Raw genomic sequence first — 17,573 nt, forward strand, 5'->3', positions numbered from 1 at the left:
TGCTGGACATAGAATTTATAGGGGCAATAGGGGAAAGCAATTTTTGCTCAATCTCAAACCAAGGAGGGGCCCTTTCAGGTGGCAGTGTCCATTGAGCAATGTGTCTCAGGCAGTAGGCATAGTGAAACAATATTAGTTTAGGTAAACCCATACCACCCTTATTGATCGGGACTTGGAGCTTTTCCAACTTTATCCTAGCACGTTTACCATTCCATAGAAACTTTTTGCAAATTTGGTCAAACCTTTTGAAATACACCTGGGGTATGGCAATAGGAAGGCATTGGAGCAGGTAATTCAATCTCGGGATACAGTTCATCTTCAGGACATTGACTTTCCCCCATAATGATAGAAATAGTGTTGACCACCTTTCTGTATCTAAAGCAATTTTCTTAAAAAGTGGGTCGACATTTTTTTCTATTATTTTGCTGGTTTGATGAGGAAAAAGGATACCTAGGTATTTTATACCTTCCATAGGCCACTGAAAAGACCCTGCCTGGAATAAAGTCTTAGGGCAATACGAAGTTAGTGGAAGAGCCTCGGACTTAGACCAATTGACCTTGTACCCTGATAGCTTGGAGAAGGACTCGATGTTGTCTAAAAGTGCTGGGACAGATCTACCTGGGTCCGAGGCAAGCCATAATATGTCATCCGCATATAACATAAGCTTATGCGTGGACACATTTATTCTAATTCCTGGAATATTCGGGTTGTTACGAATCATTACTGCAAGGGGTTCGAGGGCTAGACAGAAGAGACCTGGTGACAGCGCCGAGCCCTGCCGAGTGCCTCTACCAAGTGTAAAATAGGATGATATTAGACCGTTTGTGTTCACCGCTGCCTCCGGGTCTTCATAAAGGATCTCAATCCATCTCAGAAATGTTTGGCCAAACCCAAAAGCCTTCAATGTTTGAAACATGTATCTCCATTCTATACAATACAAAACAATCTGCCAACAGTGTGGGAATGATAGCAGCTAACAAGAAAACATCGCCACAAGAGAATAATGTCACCGACCCTCCATATAGAACAACCGTGGGCACCTCCACACGCTGCACCCGTGCAAGGGAGAAGGATGCCACCCCTGGTGAGAAGGCACTGGGACTCAGGATGTCAGAGAACCTCATGGCCATCATAAGTCCATACTTCCTGAGGAGGACAAAGGCAGAAGTGCAGAGCAAAAAGCAACACTGTACAAAAGCCAGTGAAAAAGACTTGGAGTCAGAAGAGAAAGGGAATGTGTATCTTCTGGTGGTAGAGGAGGAAGAGAAGGTAGATGTGATGGTGAAAGAGGAGGAGGAGGAAGGAGGAGAGGATGAAGAGAAACATCAGAAGTGTGTCTATATGGACTCAGTCACCAGACACATGGAGGAGCACACTGTTGGAGGACATGGTACTGGAACCCTCTCTTCTCCTTCGTGGAGCCTCACCAGAGACTGTTCTGTGATTTTCTCTTTGTGTGCAATGGTAATAGTCAGATTATCTGATATATTGTGAATTTTAAATTTGTACATATCTTTTGAGATTTATTTTGTATTTCTATTCACTTTTCTAAATGATGTTTATTTCAGCTGGTGGTAAAGCCATAACATTAATAAAGATTTGAAAGATTTGAAAATGTATGATAACCATCTTATTATCTTAGTTTACTGTCATTTCAATGCATTATAGACATTTTCTTTACAACAAGCAAGTTTTTTGATCGCTATTATGCCGCTATGAGTACACCGACCAACGCGACGCGGTCCGCGGACCAACGTCGAACTATAAACTTGGAGAGCCCTCGCGTAGGCTACGGCGTAGCCGCCCGTAAATTCGACGCAGGAGTATAAATCAGGCTTAACTGTTTACACTTTTCCCCCTCCATAGACAAGAAAATAGAGAAGCTTGATGCTGAGGATCTTGAGCAATTCGAGAAAAATCACAACTGAAGTGGCTCCAAACATTAAACACTCATCGTTGAATGCATCTATTTATGCAGTTGGACAAAGTTACCTAAAATTTGTGCTTTTGGACATCAGTCACTTTAAGGATGTATTTAATTATTTGAACATTATACGAAATTAGATGTTAGCCAAGCCTGAATATGCAAAGCATTTTAGATTTCAGGGTGATAACTCGTTGCAATGGCTCGTACCAAGCAGACAGAATCTGACCCAAGTAAGTCCACTGGAGGAGAGGCTCCACGTAAACAGCTGGCCACCAAGGCTGCTCGTAAGAGCGCCCCCTCCACCGGTGGAGTCAAGAAGCCCCATCGTTACAGGCCTGGTACCGTGGCCCTGAGAGAGATCCGTCGGTACCAGAAGTCCACTGAGCTGCTGATCCGCAAGCTGCCCTTCCAGAAATTGCTCAGGACTTCAAGACCGACTTGCGTTTCCAGAGCGCTGCCATCGGAGCCCTGCAGGAGGCCAGCGAGGCCTACCTGGTGGGTCTGTTTGAGGACACCAACCTGTGCGCCATCCATGCCAAGCGTGTCACCATCATGCCAAAAGACATCCAGCTGGCACGCCGCATCCGCGGGGAGCGTGCTTAGACGCCGTCTCCCCCCACTGCTACAATTGAGGAGCTGCAACGCTTCGAAGACACTGAAATAAAAGATGCCAGTGACCCAAACAAACTCCTTCAGTGTCCATATGACAAGAACCACCAGATCCGTGGCAGCCGCTTCCCATACCATCTGATCAAGTGCAGTAAGAATCACCCAGAACTGGCCAATAAATTGAAAACCTGCCCTTTCAATGCCCGCCACCTGATGCCCAAACATGAGCTATCACACCACATCCTGAACTGTGAGGACAGGAGATCTGTGAATAGCGAAGACCTGGACAGTGCTGAGGTGCACCTCTAAGTTCTTGAAGGGTTGGAGGCCTAATCAACCTGTAACGCCTTTTAATCTGTTTTTACAGATAGTTTTTTTTCAACTGAACTCAAGGATTAGATCTTTGTGTTAACCTGGTCTAGAGAGCTCCCATTGGCTCCCACATAACTCGAACCCTGGATCTATGGTACAGTATAAAGCAAAAACGGCAGAGTTCGCTAACGCACTGACTCAATTTATTTCAACGTTTGCCACGTGGATGCATGGACCTGGAGCTGAGAGTGACGCAGTAGAAGCATGGCCTTCACATTGGGATCAACTTGCACTCCCACGAAGACCACTGCTACAATTGAGGAGCTGCAACGCTTCGAAGACACTGAAATAAAAGATGCCAGTGACCCAAACAAACTCCTTCAGTGTCCATATGACAAGAACCACCAGATCCGTGGCAGCCGCTTCCCATACCATCTGATTAAAATCATGACAATGAGACATACCTTCACCGGATTGGTCGCACAGGACGTTTTGGCAAGAGGGGGCTTGCAGTCAATATGGTTGACAGCAAACACAGCATGAACATTCTCAACAGAATCGAAAAACATTTCAGTATGTTTGTTTCTTTGTCTAGATTGAGCACTCAAGATTTGACATTGATGCATCCAAAAGACAGGGTTCACACTAACTGTTTACACTTTTCCCCCTCCATAGACAAGAAAATAGAGAAGCTTGACGCTGAGGATCTTGAGCAATTCGAGAAAAATCACAACTGAAGTGGCTCCAAACATTAAACACTCATCGTTGAATGCATCTATTTATGCAGTTGGACAAAGGTACCTCAAATTTGTGCTTTTGGACATCAGTCACTTTAAGGATGTATTTAATTATTTGAACATTATACGAAATTAGATGTTAGCCAAGCCTGAATATGCAAAGCATTTTAGATTTCAGGGTGATAACTCGTTGCAATGGCTCGTACCAAGCAGACAGAATCTGACCCAAGTAAGTCCACTGGAGGAAAGGCTCCACGTAAACAGCTGGCCACCAAGGCTGCTCGTAAGAGCGCCCCCTCCACCGGTGGAGTCAAGAAGCCCCATCGTTACAGGCCTGGTACCGTGGCCCTGAGAGAGATCCGTCGGTACCAGAAGTCCACTGAGCTGCTGATCCGCAAGCTGCCCTTCCAGCGCCTGGTCAGAGAAATTGCTCAGGACTTCAAGACCGACTTGCGTTTCCAGAGCGCTGCCATCGGAGCCATGCAGGAGGCCAGCGAGGCCTACCTGGTGGGTCTGTTTGAGGACACCAACCTGTGCGCCATCCATGCCAAGCGTGTCACCATCAGTGTTGGGCAGTAACGAGTTACTAAGTAATATATTACTGTAATATTATTACTTTACCCAGTAACGAGTAATATAACGAGACTACTCTGCGAAAAAGTAATATTATACCTCGTTACTCCGCCAAATAAGGGCCTCGTTACCCGTTACAATGGCTGTTAAACGTATAATTCATGTATAGTACCGGGGTTGTTGCGTGCAAAGATAGAACAGATATACAAGCTATCAGCACACTGCGCTGAGGTGCATAGTAGCTTATAGATCTGTTCCTTTTAGAACGTGCCGCAGCCTGCACACATTTATGACGTAGCCTAGTGTGTTGACAACTGACAGCGTGGCGGCGTTTCTCAAAACAAATCAAACCATGGCGGATGATGATGAACAGCGTTTTACTTTCCACGGCTGGAAGTATCGACACTATTTTGACTTTGTGTCTGTCAAGGATGACAACAATATTAATCTCCGTTGCAAACTTTGTGCGGGAAGAAAACTACTGTCTTCCGCGAAAAATACTACATCCAACCTGTTGAAGCACCTGGAAAAGGCCCACGACAAAGTTAAACTGGTTGCGAAAGCCCCTGCCGATAACACGGAGGCCACGCCAGCAAAACAACAGAAACTGGATTTCAAGAAAGATGCCGCATTTAGTGGAGACGATCTGAAAAACCTTGTCGCTGAGTATGTAGTAGAGGAGATGTTACCGTTATCCACAGTCGACTCGCCCTCGTTTAGAAAGATCATACGAAAAATACCTGTGAGATCCGGTGTTGAGCTGCCACAGAGAAAATCGTTTTCTCTGTGGCTTGACAAAGAATACGTGAAGATGGAGTCTAAATTGTAGATAAGTGTTTGCACTTATTCCGTTTGCACTTATTCAGTTTATTATTCCAATAAATTGGATTCAGTTCAAGAAAAGGAGCTGGCTAAACCATTGTGTTGTTGTACATATTTTTGCGGGTGGAAAGGGGGAAAGTAATATGTAATATAAAAGTAAAGTAATATTATTACTCTTGATTCCAAGTAATAAGTAATATAAGGATATTACTTTCCTAAGGAGTAATATGTAATAACTAATATATTACTCTACTAAGTAATATTGCCCAACACTGGTGACCATCATGCCAAAAGACATCCAGCTGGCACGCCGCATCCGCGGGGAGCGTGCTTAGACGCCGTCTCCCCCCACTGCTACAATTGAGGAGCTGCAACGCTTCGAAGACACTGAAATAAAAGATGCCAGTGACCCAAACAAACTCCTTCAGTGTCCATATGACAAGAACCACCAGATCCGTGGCAGCCGCTTCCCATACCATCTGATCAAGTGCAGTAAGAATCACCCAGAACTGGCCAATAAATTGAAAACCTGCCCTTTCAATGCCCGCCACCTGATGCCCAAACATGAGCTATCACACCACATCCTGAACTGTGAGGACAGGAGATCTGTGAATAGCGAAGACCTGGACAGTGCTGAGGTGCACCTCTAAGTTCTTGAAGGGTTGGAGGCCTAATCAACCTGTAACGCCTTTTAATCTGTTTTTACAGATAGTTTTTTTTCAACTGAACTCAAGGATTAGATCTTTGTGTTAACCTGGTCTAGAGAGCTCCCATTGGCTCCCACATAACTCGAACCCTGGATGTATGGTACAGTATAAAGCAAAAACGGCAGAGTTCGCTAACGCACTGACTCAATTTATTTCAACGTTTGCCACGTGGATGCATAGACCTGGAGCTGAGAGTGACGCAGTAGAAGCATGGCCTTCACATTGGGATCAACTTGCACTCCCACGAAGACCACTGCTACAATTGAGGAGCTGCAACACTTCGAAGACACTGAAATAAAAGATGCCAGTGACCCAAACAAACTCCTTCAGTGTCCATATGACAAGAACCACCAGATCCGTGGCAGCCGCTTCCCATACCATCTGATTAAAATCATGACAATGAGACATACCTTCACCGGATTGGTCGCACAGGACGTTTTGGCAAGAGGGGGCTTGCAGTCAATATGGTTGACAGCAAACACAGCATGAACATTCTCAACAGAATCGAAAAACATTTCAGTATGTTTGTTTCTTTGTCTAGATTGAGCACTCAAGATTTGACATTGATGCATCCAAAAGACAGGGTTCACACTAACTGTTTACACTTTTCCACCTCCATAGACAAGAAAATAGAGAAGCTTGACGCTGAGGATCTTGAGCAATTCGAGAAAAATCACAACTGAACTGGCTCCAAACATTAAACGAACCACCGATATAAAATGACGAGTAAATCCTATGGCAGCGGTCGATACCACTAGGCCATTGTGGCGATATGACGGTTTGTAGCCTGCTGAGGATATCACCACAGTAGTAATATTCATTTATTAAAATATGAACATATAACAATAACTGGGGCTAGTATGACCTACGCATTTAATCGGTCAGCAATTTCTTGCCAAACCATTTCCCTCGCCTTGTTAATTGCGGCAGTATTGCACTATTTTACATCTTATTTTTCCGTCTTCATAAAAATCAATAATTCGGAATGCTGCGCAAATGTAGTACCCCTGCAGAGTGGAGTATCTTCATTTCGACAGATCGACTCTTCGGGGCTGCGTATGTCTGCGTGCACGCGCCCATATCGAAGATTTGTAAGCCTGTCTTCTGTGAACACAGATGACACAAGGCTGATCCTCGTTCGAGGAATCACCTGAGGCTTGAATTCCAATCTCGAGTTGCCTGAGCGCCGCATTTATTTATATCGCAGCTATACTGATCCACCTTTAGTGGAATGGCCCCCTGGACTACAGTTTATTATTATTATGCGGTGGCTCACCAAAGGTTTTCCATAATCACTCATCTTGTCATCAGTCTGAGTGAGCAGCTACATTTTATTGTAATCAAATTTACACAATTTATACACTTCATGTTTTGGCTGTTTCATTGGGTAAAGATTTTTTTCATAGTTCAATGTACACTGTTTGTTGTTCTATTTCATTGGGTAAAGGTTTTTTTTCACACTTCAATGTACGCAACTTATTGTTGTGCACACTTTTGTTAGGTAATAGAGAAAAGGAATGTTTTAATACCCATTTCCTAAGTCTCTTGAAAATAAATGTGGAAATAAAATAAAAATAAAAAATAAAATAAAAAAGTAAGGTAAGATGGGTGCTGCCACTGCCTTCCGTAAGTGCCTGGCCCCTGGTCAGCAACATGGGTCATGAGATTACGCAGCTCACTCATCACCCCTGCGCATGCACACGCGCACACACACACACGGCTGATCTGTAGGCTGGGGACCCCTGGTCCTAAGGACCTCTGTAGGCTGGGGTCCCCTGGTCCTAAGGACCTCTGTATGCTGGGGACCCCTGGTCCTCAGGACCTCTGTAGGCTGGGGTCCCCTGGTCCTCAGGACCTCTGTAGGCTGGGGACCCCTGGTCCCCCTGGTCCTCAGGACCTCTGTAGGCTGGGGTCCCCTGGTCCTCAGGACCTCTGTAGACTGGGGACCCCTGGTCCTGGGCTGACCTCTGGCCCTGTAGGGCTTAATTTTAATTAATTTGTATTGGTACTGCCAATCATCCAGGGAGAACAATGGGGTTTCATTACCAAATCGGGATCATTACCAAATGTTACCGATCATTACCAAAGCAGGACTATTTACATGTCTCTGGCACTGATGGCGTTCATGCTGATGCAGATGTACCCATGAGTGTAACCCCTGACACCTCAGTCACGGAGGATGTTCCAGGGTTGGACTTCGAGCGCTACCTTCAACCTGCAGCAAGGTACAGCCTGTCGCCACAAGCGGCTGCTGCTACAGAGTCTTTGTCACCCATGGAAACCGACGTGCAAATGGATAGTCCCGTAGCGAAGCCTGGAGAATCGACTCTGGAGGAAGTCATGACTCCCACAGCCTTTCCCGTCACAGTCTTTCACAGTGAGGCACCAATGTTCACACAATGGACCCCAAAGCCAGTTGAGTCGGAAATGTTGCTGTTCACCCCAGAGAACGATAGGATAAGGCAGTCGGTCTGTCCCAGGGACCTCATGATGTTCACACCTCCCTCCCACCGATAGGCGCACAGCCTGGAAACTCACTACTGTATTTACTTCTTATTTGAGATTAGTTGTGCATTTACTTTTCTTGTACTTCCTGTGTTATGTTACTTGTCACTCGTCAGACGTTTCTTTTTCTCTTGAACACATTAGGGTGAATGTCTGTACTGTTTCTTCTTCATATAGTTTTCTGTATTTGAATATATTATGCTGTTACCTGACACAGCACCATTTTAAAAAGAGATTTAAAAAAAAAAAAAAAAAATCTTGTAAATGTTTTAAGAAATACATTTTGATAATAAAGACTTAAGAATTAACTGGAAAAAAATATATATATAATTGCTTATACAAGGACAATTTCAGGTCAGAGGTGTGGACACTTCTATAGTGTAGGTTTTCCATAGACTCTCAGTGTACTGTACTTGTACTGTAAGAAGTAGGCTAGTGAAATAATTTCAATCCACAGTATTATTCTACAGCAAATCTACAAGTCAATGAATTTATCATTATTTTTTGATTCCGCACAACATTACCGTTCATTACAAAAGCATTTACCTTTTCTATAATCTATTATATCTCTAACAAAGCTAGCTAGCTAACAAGCTAACACTTGTTTGGCTAGCTGGTACACACAAACACACTCTAAAATGGAGCATGAAACATACAGTACAGTATGTTGCAGCAGGGCCGGTTCTAGCAATGGGCTGTCTGCTGCGTCTCCTGACATGAGTCGTGCCCACCCTATCAAAAATTATGAGAAAAAAATCTTAATGAGAATTATTATTATCTTTATTTTTTTTACAAATACTTTCTCCCAATATTTTTTTTTTCGGGGGGGCTGAGAAACAATGCCCAACATTGGGGGACCCTATTTATAGTCTTCACCAATTAGAAAAATATCACAGAAAATACCGGTACCGTTTCTAACTTCTGATTGGGTGGGCAGACTAGCCCGCCTCCTCCAACATCTCCCACTGCCCACCCCCTCTTCTTTCTGTCATAAACACAGCGCTCTGAAGCAGACAACCCGTAGACTGGTTCTATATTGTGGAGCTCCGCCCCATAGGGGAGCTCTGCTCCTATTGGTTTACCCGCTACCTAAAGTAGCCAATGACTGAATTTTTCAATGCCTGCGCCCGCCTGGGGTGCTATATAAAGGGGCGTACTTCGCTCCATCATTCTCCCAAAAAGTTCAGCACGGGTTTATATCTGAAGACTGAGAAGGACGACTACTAAGACTGGAGAACCCGCCAGACTTTTCCCTTCAAGATATGGATCGTCCGCCGCCTTTGGAGAAGTTCCTCCGGGACGCCTGCCGCTGCGACTTCCAAGCAGCGGAGGACACTTTTCAGCGGAGGAGACTTTTCCCTTCAGCGATGGATCGTCCGCAGCCGACCACGAAGAAGTTCCTCCGGGACACCTGCCGCTGCGATTTCCTAGCAGCGGAGGACAAGCACGACTTCTGCCACGTCTGCCTCGGCCCCGAACATGCCGAGGCGGCGTTGGTCGCCTCCCCCAGCTGCCTCCCCTTCCACCTCCTTTCCGTCGCGGAAAGGCGAAAGGGGATGGCCTGGTTCAAGGAGAGCGTTCCCCTGGCGGGCGCTATCTCGGGGATGCTATCCGACTCGAATAGCTCTGCCGATGATGCGTCCGGACAGGCCCCAGAGCGGCGTTCTGGGCAGGCACCTCCCCAAGTAGGGATGGTCCCGCCCGCTCAGCCGGCCCTGACATCACGCCGCCCTCACCCAGCTGAGTGGTTGGTGCCGGTGTCAGAATCAGAAAGCTCTGATGAGCTCGGTGCGCAGGCGGCGGCGGCGGCGAATAACATCGCCGTATTTAACGCCGCCATTGCGAAAATCACCACAGACCGACCCAACGGTCTGTCTGCAGCGGAGGCGGAGTTTCTGAGCAAGCTCAGTGCCAGAGAAATTGCTCAGGACTTCAAGACCGACTTGCGTTTCCAGAGCGCTGCCATCGGAGCCCTGCAGGAGGCCAGCGAGGCCTACCTGGTGGGTCTGTTTGAGGACACCAACCTGTGCGCCATCCATGCCAAGCGTGTCACCATCATGCCAAAAGACATCCAGCTGGCACGCCGCATCCGCGGGGAGCGTGCTTAGACGCCGTCTCCCCCCACTGCTACAATTGAGGAGCTGCAACGCTTCGAAGACACTGACATAAAAGATGCCAGTGACCCAAACAAACTCCTTCAGTGTCCATATGACAAGAACCACCAGATCCGTGGCAGCCGCTTCCCATACCATCTGATCAAGTGCAGTAAGAATCACCCAGAACTGGCCAATAAATTGAAAACCTGCCCTTTCAATGCCCGCCACCTGATGCCCAAACATGAGCTATCACACCACATCCTGAACTGTGAGGACAGGAGATCTGTGAATAGCGAAGACCTGGACAGTGCTGAGGTGCACCTCTAAGTTCTTGAAGGGTTGGAGGCCTAATCAACCTGTAACGCCTTTTAATCTGTTTTTACAGATTGTTTTTTTTCAACTGAACTCAAGGATTAGATCTTTGTGTTAACCTGGTCTAGAGAGCTCCCATTGGCTCCCACATAACTCGAACCCTGGATGTATGGTACAGTATAAAGCAAAAACGGCAGAGTTCGCTAACGCACTGACTCAATTTATTTCAACGTTTGCCACGTGGATGCATGGACCTGGAGCTGAGAGTGACGCAGTAGAAGCATGGCCTTCACATTGGGATCAACTTGCACTCCCACGAAGACCACTGCTACAATTGAGGAGCTGCAACACTTCGAAGACACTGAAATAAAAGATGCCAGTGACCCAAACAAACTCCTTCAGTGTCCATATGACAAGAACCACCAGATCCGTGGCAGCCGCTTCCCATACCATCTGATTAAAATCATGACAATGAGACATACCTTCACCGGATTGGTCGCACAGGACGTTTTGGCAAGAGGGGGCTTGCAGTCAATATGGTTGACAGCAAACACAGCATGAACATTCTCAACAGAATCGAAAAACATTTCAGTATGTTTGTTTCTTTGTCTAGATTGAGCACTCAAGATTTGACATTGATGCATCCAAAAGACAGGGTTCACACTAACTGTTTACACTTTTCCACCTCCATAGACAAGAAAATAGAGAAGCTTGACGCTGAGGATCTTGAGCAATTCGAGAAAAATCACAACTGAAGTGGCTCCAAACATTAAACGAACCACCGATATAAAATGACGAGTAAATCCTATGGCAGCGGTCGATACCACTAGGCCATTGTGGCGATATGACGGTTTGTAGCCTGCTGCGGATATCACCACAGTAGTAATATTCATTTATTAAAATATGAACATATAACAATAACTGGGGCTAGTATGACCTACGCATTTAATCGGTCAGCAATTTCTTGCCAAACCATTTCCCTCGCCTTGTTAATTGCGGCAGTATTGCACTATTTTACATCTTATTTTTCCGTCTTCATAAAAATCAATAATTCGGAATGCTGCGCAAATGTAGTACCCCTGCAGAGTGGAGTATCTTCATTTCGACAGATCGACTCTTCGGGGCTGCGTATGTCTGCGTGCACGCGCCCATATCGAAGATTTGTAAGCCTGTCTTCTGTGAACACAGATGACACAAGGCTGATCCTCGTTCGAGGAATCACCTGAGGCTTGAATTCCAATCTCGAGTTGCCTGAGCGCCGCATTTATTTATATCGCAGCTATACTGATCCACCTTTAGTGGAATGGCCCCCTGGACTACAGTTTATTATTATTATGCGGTGGCTCACCAAAGGTTTTCCATAATCACTCATCTTGTCATCAGTCTGAGTGAGCAGCTACATTTTATTGTAATCCAATTTACACCATTTATACACTTCATGTTTTGGCTGTTTCATTGGGTAAAGATTTTTTTCATAGTTCAATGTACACTGTTTGTTGTTCTATTTCATTGGGTAAAGGTTTTTTTTCACACTTCAATGTACGCAACTTATTGTTGTGCACACTTTTGTTAGGTAATAGAGAAAAGGAATGTTTTAATACCCATTTCCTAAGTCTCTTGAAAATAAATGTGGAAATAAAATAAAAATTAAAAATAAAATAAAAAAGTAAGGTAAGATGGGTGCTGCCACTGCCTTCCGTAAGTGCCTGGCCCCTGGTCAGCAACATGGGTCATGAGATTACGCAGCTCACTCATCACCCCTGCGCATGCACACGCGCACACACACACACGGCTGATCTGTAGGCTGGGGACCCCTGGTCCTAAGGACCTCTGTAGGCTGGGGTCCCCTGGTCCTAAGGACCTCTGTAGGCTGGGGTCCCCTGGTCCTAAGGACCTCTGTAGGCTGGGGACCCCTGGTCCTCAGGACCTCTGTAGGCTGGGGTCCCCTGGTCCTCAGGACCTCTGTAGGCTGGGGACCCCTGGTCCCCCTGGTCCTCAGGACCTCTGTAGGCTGGGGTCCCCTGGTCCTCAGGACCTCTGTAGACTGGGGACCCCTGGTCCTGGGCTGACCTCTGGCCCTGTAGGGCTTAATTTTAATTAATTTGTTCTGGTACTGCCAATCATCCAGGGAGAACAATGGGGTTTCATTACCAAATCGGGATCATTACCAAATTTTACCGATCATTAACAAAGCAGGACTATTTACATGTCTCTGGCACTGATGGCGTTCATGCTGATGCAGATGTCCCCATGAGTGTAACCCCTGACACCTCAGTCACGGAGGATGTTCCAGGGTTGGACTTCGAGCGCTACCTTCAACCTGCAGCAAGGTACAGCCTGTCGCCACAAGCGGCTGCTGCTACAGAGTCTTTGTCACCCATGGAAACCGACGTGCAAATGGATAGTCCCGTAGCGAAGCCTGGAGAATCGACTCTGGAGGAAGTCATGACTCCCACAGCCTTTCCCGTCACAGTCTTTCACAGTGAGGCACCAATGTTCACACAATGGACCCCAAAGCCAGTTGAGTCGGAAATGTTGCTGTTCACCCCAGAGAACGATAGGATAAGGCAGTCGGTCTGTCCCAGCGACCTCATGATGTTCACACCTCCCTCCCACCGATAGGCGCACAGCCTGGAAACTCACTACTGTATTTACTTCTTATTTGAGATTAGTTGTGCATTTACTTTTCTTGTACTTCCTGTGTTATGTTACTTGTCACTCGTCAGACGTTTCTTTTTCTCTTGAACACATTAGGGTGAATGTCTGTACTGTTTCTTCTTCATACTGTTTTCTGTATTTGAATATATTATGCTGTTACCTGACACAGCACCATTTTAAAAAGAGATTTTTTTTTGAAAAAAAGTAATTCTTGTAAATGTTTTAAGAAATACATTTTGATAATAAAGACTTAAGAATTAACTGGAAAAAAATATATATATATAATTGCTTATACAAGGACAATTTCAGGTCAGAGGTGTGGACACTTCTATAGTGTAGGTTTTCCATAGACTCTCAGTGTACTGTACTTGTACTGTAAGAAGTAGGCTAGTGAAATAATTTCAATCCACAGTATTATTCTACAGCAAATCTACAAGTCAATGAATTTATCATTATTTTTTGATTCCGCACAACATTACCGTTCATTACAAAAGCATTTACCTTTTCTATAATCTATTATATCTCTAACAAAGCTAGCTAGCTAACAAGCTAACACTTGTTTGGCTAGCTGGTACACACAAACACACTCTAAAATGGTGCATGAAACATACAGTACAGTATGTTGCAGCAGGGCCGGTTCTAGCAATGGGCTGTCTGCTGCGTCTCCTGACATGAGTCGTGCCCACCCTATCAAAAATTATGAGAAAAAAATCTTAATGAGAATTATTATTATCTTTATTTTTTTTACAAATACTTTCTCCCAATATTAATTTTTTCGGGGGGGCTGAGAAACAATGCCCAACATTGGGGGACCCTATTTATAGTCTTCACCAATTAGAAAAATATCACAGAAAATACCGGTACCGTTTCTAACTTCTGATTGGGTGGGCAGACTAGCCCGCCTCCTCCAACATCTCCCACTGCCCACCCCCTCTTCTTTCTGTCATAAACACAGCGCTCTGAAGCAGACAACCCGTAGACTGGTTCTATATCGTGGAGCTCCGCCCCATAGGGGAGCTCTGCTCCTATTGGTTTACCCGCTACCTAAAGTAGCCAATGACTGAATTTTTCAATGCCTGCGCCCGCCTGGGGTGCTATATAAAGGGGCGTACTTCGCTCCATCATTCTCCCAAAAAGTTCAGCACGGGTTTATATCTGAAGACTGAGAAGGACGACTACTAAGACTGGAGAACCCGCCAGACTTTTCCCTTCAAGATATGGATCGTCCGCCGCCTTTGGAGAAGTTCCTCCGGGACGCCTGCCGCTGCGACTTCCAAGCAGCGGAGGACACTTTTCAGCGGTTTTTTCGTTCAGTGTGTCAGCTACGAGAGGGACGAGTCATCCAACCGGAGGAGGGAGAACCAGAGGGACTCAACACAATACAGCAAGACCACCACCATTCTCCTGGGTACAAATGAGACTGCAGCGACAAGTCCCCCCACAGCGCCTGCATCGGAGCCTTCAGCCAGCCACCAAAGCAACGTGGAGAAAGGGAAAGCCTATTGTCCATACTGCGACAACACCAGCCACTTTCTGAACAATTGTACCAACTTCAAGCAGCTGAACGATTTCTTCCTGCACTTCGAGTTCATACTCTAGCCACTCAGCAAAGTCAATGAGCGTGGGGATGGTTACTCTCAGGGGGTGGATGAACCTCTTAAAGCTGGCAGTGAGGTCATGAGGTAGCTTACCCAGCAATCTGTGGACGTGGGAACCACAATGCAGCTCTACACGGCCTCTCTCCCCCAGCTGTTCTAACATGCCCACCAGTGAGCGTACACGGAGGTACGTGCTAAGCTAAGTTAAGCTAAGTGCACACTGAAGACCCCATGCAAGACTTGCAACAGAAGACACCTGATTGTACTGCATGAAGTGAACGAGAGAGCAGAGGATGAAGTGCCAGCAACGGATATCTGTCTCGTGAACACACCTAGCCAAGTCCTGTATGTCGAACGCCCAGTATCCAACTGTAAAGTGCTCCTGAAGATCAGTAAGGTCATCATAAGAAATGGAAACAGGTCATTGGAAGCATATGCTATCTTAGACGACGGATCAGAGAGGACCATCCTTCTCCAGGCCGCAGCACAGAAGTTAGGCCTGAAAGGCAAGCCAGAAGATTTGGTCCTCCGCACAGTCAGACAGGAGCTGCAGGTGCTTCACGGGGCGGCCGTATCCTTCACCATATCCCCCGTTGCTGAGCCAAAGAAGAGGTAGAAGATCCAGAGTGCATTCTCCGCCGAGCAGCTGGGTCTGGCAGAGCACACCCATCCTGTCGGTTTGTCCCAGAGACAAACAAGAGACCCAGAGAGACCTTCATCCGGCTCGAAGGACCACGGCAGCCCCACACCAGACCTGCTGCCTGGGAAAAGCAGCCTGAACCACGCAGAGCTGAGCTTCAGGGCCAGGAAGACCCACGAAGCACCCAGGAAGCACCCAGGAAGACCTCAGGCTTCTCAGCCAAGAAGACCCCTAAGTGCCTCCACATCACCCCTGGGATGATGGGCCCCATGGACGGAAACAATGACACCTATCTCTACCGACTTCATAAAAGATTGAAGAAAGGCCAAAGCAAAGTTCCTAAACAAGCCCGGTCTGCCACGATTTATATACCAACTCCATCATTGAAGCGGGCGATGAGCAGATGCGTTGCGGGTGAGGAAGATGATTCATTTGTTGTGTGGAAGATGTTCTCTGATAAGGAGGCTGCTTCTGACGACAGTGAGGAGGAGGACTTCTACTTCCAGGATGACCACTGAGCCAGACATGGTCCTTCGAGCCGGATAATCCAGAGTGCATTCTCCGCCGAGCAGCTGGGTCTGGCAGAGCACACCCATCCTGTCGGTGCACTACAGCAGAAGTACAAACATCTAGCCTGGTTACCTCTCCAGCCACTGAATAAAGTTCATCCAGTGTTGCTGATCGGCAAAAAAGTGTCATTTTTTTTTTTTTAGACTTTTCCCTTCAGCGATGGATCGTCCGCCGCCGACCACGAAGAAGTTCCTCCGGGACACCTGCCGCTGCGATTTCCTAGCAGCGGAGGACAAGCACGACTTCTGCCACGTCTGCCTCGGCCCCGAACATGCCGAGGCGGCATTGGTCGCCTCCCCCAGCTGCCTCCCCTTCCACCTCCTTTCCGTCGCGGAAAGGCGAAAGGGGATGGCCTGGTTCAAGGAGAGCGTTCCCCTGGCGGGCGCTATCTCGGGGATGCTATCCGACTCGAATAGCTCTGCCGATGATGCGTCCGGACAGGCCCCAGAGCGGCGTTCTGGGCAGGCACCTCCCCAAGTAGGGATGGTCCCGCCCGCTCAGCCGGCCCTGACATCACGCCGCCCTCACCCAGCTGAGTGGTTGGTGCCGGTGTCAGAATCAGAAAGCTCTGATGAGCTCGGTGCGCAGGCGGCGGCGGCGGCGAATAACATCGCCGTATTTAACGCCGCCATTGCGAAAATCACCACAGACCGACCCAGAGAAGACCTCAGGCTTCTCAGCCAAGAAGACCCCTAAGTGCCTCCACATCACCCCTGGGATGATGGGCCCCATGGACGGAAACAATGACACCTATCTCTACCGACTTCATAAAAGATTGAAGAAAGGCCAAAGCAAAGTTCCTAAACAAGCCCGGTCTGCCACGATTTATATACCAACTCCATCATTGAAGCGGGCGATGAGCAGATGCGTTGCGGGTGAGGAAGATGATTCATTTGTTGTGTGGAAGATGTTCTCTGATAAGGAGGCTGCTTCTGACGACAGTGAGGAGGAGGACTTCTACTTCCAGGATGACCACTGAGCCAGACATGGTCCTTCGAGCCGGATAATCCAGAGTGCATTCTCCGCCGAGCAGCTGGGTCTGGCAGAGCACACCCATCCTGTCGGTGCACTACAGCAGAAGTACAAACATCTAGCCTGGTTACCTCTCCAGCCACTGAATAAAGTTCATCCAGTGTTGCTGATCGGCAAAAAAGTGTCAATTTTTTTTTTTTAGACTTTTCCCTTCAGCGATGGATCGTCCGCCGCCGACCACGAAGAAGTTCCTCCGGGACACCTGCCGCTGCGATTTCCTAGCAGCGGAGGACAAGCACGACTTCTGCCACGTCTGCCTCGGCCCCGAACATGCCGAGGCGGCGTTGGTCGCCTCCCCCAGCTGCCTCCCCTTCCACCTCCTTTCCGTCGCGGAAAGGCGAAAGGGGATGGCCTGGTTCAAGGAGAGCGTTCCCCTGGCGGGCGCTATCTCGGGGATGCTATCCGACTCGAATAGCTCTGCCGATGATGCGTCCGGACAGGCCCCAGAGCGGCGTTCTGGGCAGGCACCTCCCCA

The 17,573-nt window shown here is 47.2% G+C and overlaps 1 protein-coding gene and 1 pseudogene across 2 annotated transcripts; both read left to right on the top strand.

Moving 5' to 3' along the window:
- The first annotated feature begins 2,123 nt into the window (after window positions 1-2,123).
- LOC308164550 (histone H3.3A-like) lies at window positions 2,124-2,530 on the top strand (annotated as a pseudogene). Its single transcript has one exon. The product of its transcript is annotated as a histone H3.3A-like (transcript).
- Window positions 2,531-3,780: 1,250 nt separating this feature from the next.
- On the top strand, window positions 3,781-10,300 carry LOC308163737 (histone H3.3A-like; the record flags this gene model as incomplete). Its single annotated transcript, XM_080537926.1, has 2 exons — window positions 3,781-4,020; window positions 10,121-10,300. 2 exons carry the CDS (start codon window positions 3,781-3,783, stop codon window positions 10,298-10,300), a joined length of 420 nt encoding a protein of 139 aa, XP_080394052.1.
- Window positions 10,301-17,573: the final 7,273 nt, after the last annotated feature.

This window comes from Nansenia antarctica, assembly GCF_963989245.1.
Source record: "Nansenia antarctica genome assembly, chromosome: 8".
NCBI classification, from domain to species: Eukaryota; Metazoa; Chordata; class Actinopteri; order Argentiniformes; family Microstomatidae; genus Nansenia; species Nansenia antarctica.